The sequence below is a fragment of the Myxine glutinosa genome, chromosome 12 (genome assembly GCF_964187855.1).
Source record: "Myxine glutinosa chromosome 12, kmMyxGlut1.1, whole genome shotgun sequence".
Classification (NCBI taxonomy): Eukaryota; Metazoa; Chordata; class Myxini; order Myxiniformes; family Myxinidae; genus Myxine; species Myxine glutinosa.
Window position 1 is genome coordinate 20,254,581 of NC_136272.1, and position 10,509 is coordinate 20,265,089.

The 10,509-nt window shown below is 44.0% G+C and overlaps 1 protein-coding gene across 6 annotated transcripts in view; it reads left to right on the forward strand.

Annotated features, from left to right (window-relative positions):
• The window catches only part of LOC137438143 (pinin), a 55,170-nt gene that overhangs the window by 2,658 nt on the left and 42,003 nt on the right, over nt 1-10,509 (forward strand). For all 6 annotated transcript variants that reach the window (XR_013621051.1, XM_068133122.2, XM_078766540.1 and 3 more), the window contains exons 5-6: nt 5,865-5,959; nt 6,079-6,154. Coding sequence is in view for 5 of the 6 variants with exons in the window: in XM_068133122.2 (XP_067989223.1) it covers nt 5,865-5,959; nt 6,079-6,154 (171 nt within the window). In the remaining variant the exon portion in view is untranslated. The remainder of the gene's footprint in view (nt 1-5,864; nt 5,960-6,078; nt 6,155-10,509) is intronic.

Sequence of the window (10,509 nt, forward strand, 5' to 3'; positions counted from 1 at the left end):
AAGGGCGAGGGTCCAGCGATGGATTGGTAGCTGTAGTTAAATGGTCGTAAGATGGATTGATAGATGGAGTGATTGAAAGATGGATCGTTCGACTAAAAATATTCCCACACGGGGCTTTTCTTCCCCATGATGAGAACGGTTATTTTACTTCCAACTTCAACTTGTATTAAAAACAATTTTGTTTGAAAGCGAGATCAGTATTTTGAATCGTGCATCGCCGTACTGGTAATCGGTACAGGCCGGTATAACTATCGCAGAACGCCGTACCGGTAATCGGTACAAGCCTGTATTGTTACCGTGGATCTCTGTCCCAGTAAACCTATCAGTAATTCGTATCGGTAATTTGTTGACTTAATATACCGATAATTTTGTGGATATACCAAATTATTTTTGAATAACGATTTTTTCGGGTATAGCAGTATATTCAAATTTCCAATACCAGTCTATTCATATGAAAAAAATAAACTGATATAACCAGTATATCGCCAGACCCTACTGGGAATTATTAAATTATATTTAAAGGTGAACCGCAATGCAAAAAAAAATTCGGAAAACAATTGAAAATCATTGATCACAATGTAGTTTGAGGGAAGAAGTTGTTTGTTTTGTTTTTGTTTTTTGCCAAGCCTTAAAGTGTCGATTTTCACTGGTGACTCAACCTTGATCCAAATAGCGGTTTACATAGAAAAACGGTACATGTCACGCTCGGATTTCGATACCGAATCCATCGTCATTAGCAACTGAAGGTTCTCAGTATGTTGAAACTGGTCAGTGGGATTTTGAAAAAACTATTGGAGACATAATTAGTACTGTAATGGAAATGCTTTCAGGGGAATTATGGAGCCTTATCCTTTGAGCCTTATGCGAGCGATTCAGATAAACATGGCGACAATGGAGATGTTGAATATGAAAACACCGGTCGCATGTTCACTACAGATTGGTAGGTTTCATTTTTCCGTTCAATTGACGTTTTAAAAGGGATTTTTGTATTCATTGATTACTCCAAAAGAAATAGGACACAGACACCTCCCAGGTACACTCGGGCACTGCTGACAAAATGGGCGAGGACTGCTCTGTCCCACCGTCTCGGGCTGAATGGTGTCCTTATGTTAAAGTTTTATAATTACCTGGGATGCCATTTGTGTCTGTCACCGTGCCGTGTCGATGTCCCGACCCAATGGGGGGTGGGACACAGTGGCTAGGTGAGATCAGTCACCGGCAGCCCAACACAGGTGTTTGATTCACCACTCAAATCACCCGTGTACATGTGTTGGTAGCTGGGTAGAGGTGGTCTAACAGTTTTGAGCAACAACTGTTTCTTCCACATTTAGTCGTTTTTGAACATTTTGTAGTGCAGGGTGTTTCAAAAAGACCTGGACAACTTTGTTTGTTTATATATTTAGTACCACAAATTATACGATACCCTTTGGTTTGTATGATACAGAAACTCATAAGGTTTTCTTTATTTTCAGGTCTGGTGGATTCATGTAAAAGAAAATGGCAACTCCACAAGAGAAAGCTAAGTGCGTCAAAAGGGACATCGAGACGAGATCCGACACACAGGTTCAGCGTAATTTCCTTACAAAATATGGAAGGAATCCACCATCGTGGACTAGTATCAAATGGAGTACAACAGGTTTAAGGAGACTGGAAGTTGTCAGAAACAGAAAAGTACCGGTAGACGAAGCACAAGTGCAGCAAACATTGAACGAGTGCGTGAATAATTTCAACAAAGTCCCAGAAAATCAATCTGACGTGCATCCAGAGAACTGGGACTACCAACCACCACTGTGCACAGGATTTTGTATGAAAGACTAAAGATTTATGTCTATAAGGTGCAGATTCTGCAAGAACTAAAACAAAGTGACGGTCCCAAACACAAGGTGTTTGCCTTGGAAATGCTCAGTCGCATTCACATGTTCACAGACGAAGCTTGTTTTCATGTATCGGGGAAGGTCAAACAACACAATGTGTGGATCTGGGGCTCTGAAAACGCCCACATGGTCATTAAACACATATACGACAGTCCAAAGGTCAATGTGTGGGGTGGTCTTCATGACTACTTGGTGGGTCCATTTTACTTTGCGAAGGACACAGTGACCTCAACAATTTACATGAACATGATGGAAGGATTCACTTTTTTTTTCTTTTTTTTTTGTATACTGAATCGAGGCTCGTGAAAGAGCTAACGTTTACTTCACAAACAAATCAACCAGACAAACAAAATATATAAAAAGAGGGAGCGGAAAACAAGATGGGGAGAGAAGGGGAAGCACACAAACACAACATTTGAGAGCAGGGAGATGTGTGGAAGGGAGAGGGCTTGGGGGGAGGAGGCGTGGGAAGGGGGGGGGGGAGGGAGAAGTATAAAACGCAAGGACACCAAGGACTTCCAGGACAGAAGTTGGTATTTCAAAAAAGTGGAACTGGGGTGAAATTAGCGGGGGTAGAAAAGATCAAGGTTTTGGATGGGGGAAGATAAGAGATGGTGGTGAACAGCTGTTTTAAAGACCTGGAGGGTGGAGTTGGATTGAAGAGAGTGAGGGAGTTTGTTCCAGAGGTGGGAGAAAAGAGGAATGAAGGAGTGAAGGTGAGCAGAGAGTCTTGATTTTGGCAGTTTGACCATAAGAGGGTTGCAGGCAGATCTTGTGCGACCTGTAGGAATATTTGCGGGACAGAGCCCAGAGAGAGCTGGGGGGGCAAGGCCAGAGAGGAGTCGGTAGAAGACGGAAAGACCACAAACCTGCCTGCGGTGAGTGAGTGAGAGGCCCTTGGAGTTAGCTTCATCGCGGGAGATTCCAATGATTCTGAATGCTTTGGTTTCAACAGCGTGAAGACGAGCTAGGTGTGAGGCAGGAGCACCAGCCCAGAGGGGAGAGCAGTATTCCATTGAGCTGCGGATGAAAGCCTTGTATGTGGTGAGGAGCTCAGGTGTGCCAAGGAAGGACTTCGCACGACGGAGGATGCCCAGTCGGCGACTGGCTTTGGAGGCCAGATTTGAAATGTGGTTTTCCCAGGAAAGATCATGGCAGATAGTGAGACCCAAAAGCTTGAGTGACAGAACTTCTTGGAGAGGATTATTCAGAAAGTGGATGGGAGGGTTGTCCAGTCGGTCTTTTCGGAGAGACATCGTAAGAGTGTGAGATTTGTCAGGATTGAAAGACATGTTCCACACTTTCCCACAGATTGAAGACCTGCAACCTGATATCATTTTTCAACAGGATGGCGATTCCTCTTATTGGGCTTTCGTCGTTCAAGTCGTCCTGAATGAAAATTTTCCAGGTGGCCGGATTGGCCGAGACGGACCAACCACCTGGCCCCCACAATCACCAGACATCATCCCCCCTTGATTTATTTCTGTGGGGATTTGTCAAAGATGTTGTCTGCAACCCAAGATGGCAAACCTGCAGGATCTTAGTTCTCGGATCACAGCTGCATGCGCCCTGGTGGACGCAAACATGCTGAGCCGAACAAGGCAATAACTCGTGTATCACCTTGATGTCCTGAACGTGACAAATAGAGCTCATATTGAAGTGTATTGATGGTGTGCACAAAACATCGAGTTTCTGTATCGTACAAACAAAAGGGTATCTATCGTTTTATCATTTGTGGTTCCAAATATATTAACAACCAAATTTGTCCAGGTCTTTTTAGAACACCTTGTATAGGCCCGATCCACACTCGGGTACTTTTTTCTGGCAAACTTAGGGTCTTTTGGCCATTGGTGAAGCATGAAATCGTCTCGCTTTGTATTACTACAACCACCAAGGACGTATTGACTAGGCATATTTATGGAAAATCGAAAATTATTCGCCGTTTGAGATAAATCGTACATTGCAACCCTCAGTACGTATTTGGCAGTCAACTTCTGAGGGTGACATTATGGTTAATGGTGAATAAGAAGATTTCGACTTTTAGTTACTTATTTTAACTTGTTCGGGTTTTAAAGATGTCGTGTAAATGTATTTCTTGAGTTCCCAGGAAATTGATAGAGCATAAAACTAGCAAATAAATGCATTTACTCCTTTTATCCCATCCCATCCCATTTTTATTTATTTATTTATTTATTTATACAGCGTAGCCCATAGGGCAAAGCCGTCTCGTACAGTTTGTCTGTCCGTATGTATATGTATGTATGTGTCCCCTCAAATGTACACCAATCGGAGCTGAGGATCTGGTCACATGACAGGGGTGATGTGATGTCATTACGGCTGACTCCACACACTGCCATTTTTATTCCTATGCCGTTCAGGCCGGACCTGTCGTTGAACCCGTCATGCATCACAAACTGCATGCTCGACCTTTACGTTTATCATTCAGTGTGAAATGTTTATCATTCAGTGAAAATTTGCAATGAAATGCAAAATGCAAACACGTGAAACACATGAAGTAAAACACGTGAAAATAAGGATCATTTATAACACTCGATTGTTTTCGTGGCTGTGGTTGTTGTTGTTTGTGGGTTACTTCTGTGTAGTTTTATATATTTTTCTATTGCTTCGCAAAATATCACTGCTGTATATATAATTTTGTATGCTCTTTCGGCGTCCTTCGAAAGAGTTTCTACTGTCGTAGAATAATAAATGTTTCCGTTCAAACTGCTGTGTGAATAAACCATACATTAGTGCTTCTTCCTCTTCCTCAAACTCGCAATGAGGCTTTTAGTTTTGGAACTGGCAAATTCGTGATTAAAAAAAACGATTTTTACGGCGTAGCTGTTTGGTTCCTGTGTTTACAGCGTTTGTCTCTCCGTCTGTATGTATGTCCCTCACATGTTTATCCTACATATTGGGTGAGTTTTATAACCACAATTGCTCTTCTGAAAGGCCGAATGTAATGCGCCATTTGGCTTTGCCAGTTATGTTTCTTTCAACACCCTTTAGGGAAAGTTCATATATTACGTCATATACTTGGTTGTGGCAAATTATCACACCTGATCTGGGTGCATGCCCCCCAGATCATATATAATTAAAACTTTGATTAATGGCTGTTCAAACTTTGAAGCATTTCTTATGACTGCCTCCAACCACCCTAACCCTGGTGTTGTCTTGACGGTTAGGGTGGAGGGCTTGGGATCATAGGGTCCTGAGTTTGAATCCTGGTCAGTTGGTGAATTAACACCAGGTGAGGTTGATTCAGCCTGTCATCCTTCCGAGGTCGGCAAAATGAGTACCAACTCACTGGATCCTCTCTCAAGGAGGTTGTTGGCAGGATTTGCACTCCGGCTGCCGTGAAACACCTCAATCCGTAACACACACAGTGGTGTATCGGGATGGTGCTGAGGTCACTTTGATAGTGTTGACTAACTGAACAACATATAGGATAAACCAGTGTCTCAATGTAATCTCTTCACTTACATGGTGACAGACAGTTTGGAAACTTAAGAGTACTTCAAAATAATTTAATACTTACATTATTTCCTAACTGCTAACTGGTATCTCCACCCAGGTCATACTATCCTCTTCAACTAAAGTATCAAACAAGCCTGGCTAGGCCGCTGTAGACTTTCGGTCTTGTTTCTTGTATACAGAATCGAGGCTCGTGTAAGTTCCAACACATTGAACATGAAAACATGCACAGACACATAAAACATGCAATGAAGGGAGCGAGAGTCAAGAGGAGGAGAGAGGGAGGCGCACAAGCACAACAACAGAAGAGAACAGGGACGTCCGTAGATCTGTGGAAGGAGGGAGGGGGCGTACACGGTATATAGCAAATGAACACTGCTGTACTTTGAATGTATCTGTAATTGCTTTTTTGGGTGGGGGGGGGGGGGGGGTTAGCCTGCTGAAATGCCAACTGCCTTGACATCATAAACATTGTATTGGTTGATTGTTTTCATTTGTTGTGTATTATTTTCACAGCCATCACTACAATCATCTGTAGTGATAACTGCCAAGGAGCGCACGCGCCGAGACCTCATTCAGGATCAAAATCCCGACGAGAAGGGAAAGCAGAGGTACGAAACGTCAGCATCTGTGCCCCTCCTCTCGCAGTGATCATTTCTCCATCAAACGCAAAATCTTTTGTTTCCCTTGGCTGAAAAGTCTTCTTCTTATTTATTTTTTTTCGTTGCAGGAATCGGCGCATGTTTGGATTGTTGATGGGAACATTACAAAAGTTTAAAGTTGAAGCCTCTGAAGAAAATGAAAAAGTATTTTATTTACTGATTATCATTTCACTTTTTTGTTGTTATTTTATATCTTAGCCACCACATGTGCATCTTCCCCCCTCCATAACTATTGCCCCCCCCCCCCCCCCTATAACTATTGCGTGACGTTGAGCAGAGCCTTTGATGGAATTGATTAACAGCACATGACCATAGTTACCTTGTAATATACTGTACTGGTTCTGTGAGCCCATAGTAGTAGAAAAAAATTAAGCTTTATTTTAGAATTACATTATATATATATATATATATATATATATATATATATATATATATATTGTTGCGGATCTCCAAACGTCGGCCTTCCCCTTATCAAGGGGGGGTTAATCCCCTTGTCCTTTTACTGGCCGACCCGATCCCGTGGTTATCACGTTCCTTCCGTTCGGTGTTAAATAGGGTTGTTGGTCGAATTCGTCCTATTACCTAAGTACTAACACCGACCGCGAAGCAAGGAAATAACCCCACCCGAACCACGGCATTAGTGGACACGCCGAGCGAAGCGAGCCGCGATTTGGGCCGTTAGCAGGTACTAAACCCGATTCGAAGCGGTTGTAATCGTGCCACGCTTACCCAATTGAGAAATCACTAGGACGATCGGATTAAGAGGAAAACCAGGAAGAACAGGCAATTTATTCACACTTTGTACAATTAGAAGAGGAAAAGAAGAAGAGAATGTGCAGGGAAGAGGAAGAAGCAGATACACAGGGCAGCCTTATACAGTCTTACTTATTCCCTGGACACGGGCCCGTTCACACTCACTAACTCTCAGACTCACTCACACGGGGTTGTAGATGGTCGGGTTGAGGGTCCAAGGGTCCACAGCTCGTCCGGTCCCCGACTCGTACCGTGCAGATGGTGGAAGACTGCAGGCAGCTCTCCGCGTGGCGTAGGGGCGAAGCGGACAATTATATATCGGGGAAATGTCGGTTGGCGATTATATGGCGGATGTAATACTTGTACCGGCGCCTTTATCCACGCTCCCGGTATTGCTATGAGCGTTGTGCCACTTCCCCGATGGTGTTACCCAGCGCCTTTTACCAACGTCCTTCTGCACGCTGCAGTCCTCTGCAATGCGTGCCGCGCGCCAGCCCTTTGTAAAGCGCAATCAATCAATCAAGGCTTGTCACCGCGCATCTCTCCCTCTCGTAACTCTGCACATGAACCAAGCCTCAACTCAAACTCTCTCTCTCGAGCGCCTGCCTCTCCCTGCTCAACTGTGCAACAGAGGACCCCGGCTCATAACTCCGTTCAAGGCTCGTAACTTGTCACTGCCCTCCTCATAACTCGTTCAAAATCAATGCCGTTGCGTCCGTCCTCATAACTCAACTGTTCAAGCCCTCTCTCTCCTCATAACTGAGGTGGGGGCCTCGCGCGAAGGGTTATATTGCCACGCCCAGCGAACCCTCTTGAATGTCCAGCCACACCCTGTCAGGTGATGTCGTCTCAGCCCTGATTGGCTGGTGAGGGCTTACCAGCTCCGCCTTGATGGCTGCTTGACGTGGCCACACCCCCACCCTTGCGCTCCGCCCCCTTTTCGGGCCTTACCTCGTGGCCTTTGGGCTGGTTTGAGCGAGCACCCTTGCCAGCAGCGAACGCTACTGGCAAAGGAGGTGGATTAGCCGAATCAGGGCACGGGATGGATGCTGCCCAACGAAGTCGATTCGGAGGGTGGCTGCAAAATGGACGGGGGCCTGCTCTTATTTGTTTTACACAACGCAGATGCAACTATTGGGAATGGCCTTATCCTAAACACATACGATGAAATAACTAACGTCCTAAGGTGACCTACGTGTTGCTTGTGGCCTAAATATGGGGTGCAACCTTTAACCTTTAATGATGTTACCTGTGTGGGTTCTCAAAACCGCAACTATATATATATACATACATACATACATACATACAGTCACGTGAAAAAGTAAGTACACCCCATGTAAAGTTTTGACTTTTTCAACATATTTCAACATACAGCTATTTGATCTTCATTTCAACAATATTGATAGATAAAGGTGATACAATATAACAAATGTCATGAAACATTTACATTTTGTAGTCCATTGTATAATGTAAATAAACATAAATGCAAATTTCACATGTGGAAAAAGTAAGTACACCCCTACATTTATCACCACTTCAAATACCTAAAATTAGAATCAGGTGCACCAGCTCAGGTGCAAATGATTAGAACATCGTTAGAGGGGATCTTGGAGGAACCTGTCTTATTTAAACCACAGACATTTCGTTTGGTTTGCTCTTTGTTGTTGAAGTGTGCGGCATCACCATGCCTAGATCAAAAGAGCTCTCTGAGGCCTTCAGAAAGAAGGTTATAGATGCCTACGAGTTTGGGAAGGGATTTATAAAGATCTCCAAACAATTTGAAATCAATCATTCGACTGTCCAGAAGATCATCAACAAGTGGAGAAGATTCCACACAACTGCCAACTTGGTCAGGCCAGGCCGCCCCAGCAAGTTCAGCCCGAGAGCAGACCGCAAGATGCTGAAAGAAGTCTCTAAGAACCCCAGAATGTCATCACGGGACCGACAGGTAGCTCTTGCCACTGTTGATGTCAAAGTGCACGAGTCTACCATTAGAAAGAGGCTGCACAAATTTGATCTACATGGGACGTGTGCCAGGAGGAAACCATTGCTGTCCAGAAAGAACATCAGAGCAAGACTAAAGTGTGCCAATGAACACCTAGGCAAAGACCAGCACTTCTGGAACGATGTGCTCTGGACAGATGAGTCAAAGGTAGAGCTATTTGGCCACAGTACCAGAAGACATGTTTGGCGAAAACCAAAGACAGCATTTGACCACAAGAACCTGATACCAACTGAAAAGCATGGTGGTGGAAATATCGTTTGGGGCAGCTTTGCTGCATCAGGGCCTGGGCAGCTCACCATCATAGAATCCACTATGAATTCTTCATTGTACCAGAGGATGCTTGAGGATAATGTGAGGCCATCTGTCGGAAAGTTGAAGCTCAACCGAAGGTGGACCTTGCAACATGACAATGACTCTAAACATACCGGTAAATCCACCAAGGAATGGCTGAAAAGAAAGTAATGGAGGGTTCTGGAATGGCCAAGTCAAAGCCTGGATCTAAATCCCATCGAGATGTTGTGGGGGGATTTGAAATGAGCTGTGCATGCAATAAACCCCTCAAACATCGCACAGCTGAAAGAATTTGGCATGGAGGAGTGGGCAAAAATTTCTCCCAGTCGATGCCAGAGACTGGTAGACAGTTATAAGAAATGCCTACTTGACGGTGTTTCTGCCAAAGGGGGCAATACCACCTATTAGAGCCAAGGGTGTACTTACTTTTTCCACATGCGAAATTTGCATTTATGTATATTTAAATTATACAATGGACTTCAAAATGTAAATGTTTCATGATATTTGTTATATTGTATCACCTTTATCTATCAATATTGTTGAAATGAAGATCAAATAGCTGTATGTTGAAATATGTTGAAAAAGTCAAAACTTTACATGGGGTGTACTTACTTTTTCACGTGACTGTACATACATACATAGATATATATAGTCAAAACACAAAAGGTCACTTCCAGCATCAGGGAGAGGGTGGCCTGTGATCTTCAACGTCGATATGGTCAACTCAGGTGGCCCAGCAGGGGTACAAGGTACATATGCCTCCACATGCAGCAACTACACCTGGATGTGCATGTACTCCCACCCCCAGTCAGCGAGAACACAAACTGAAACAACAGCTTCCACTCTCAAAATCCACAGCACCTAAAGAAAAAAAAAACATGGTGGAGCACCCAACCAACCACCCACCCTTATAACCTTCATCAATCAACAGTAAAACGCATGCAAAAACACACACACTCATGCAAAAAAAAAAACAGAACCAACCACCCTCAACATACGCTGCTTATATATATTGTTACGGATCTCAGAAACGTTGGCTCTCCCCTTATCAAGGGGGGGTTAATCCCTTTGTACTCTATCTGGCCGACGCGATCCTGGAAGTTATAACGTCCTTCCCGGGCAGCGTTAGGTAGGGTTTTTTAGGCCTAGGGATTCACTACTACCTAAGTACTAACGCTGACCGGAAACGAGGAGATAACTCCCGCTCGAATCACGGATATTGGTTGAATATGCCGAGCGGATAGCAATCCGCGACCCGAGCTGTTCACAATGGCTAACCCAATTCTAAGCGGTTCCGAATCGTGCCGCGTTTACCCAATGGAGAAAAGACTACGACGATCGGATTAAGGAGAAACCAGAAAGAACAGGGCAATTTATTACAAATGTACAAAGAAGAAGAGGAAACGAAAGAATGTACAAGAAAGAAAGAGGAAGGAAAAGTACACAGGGC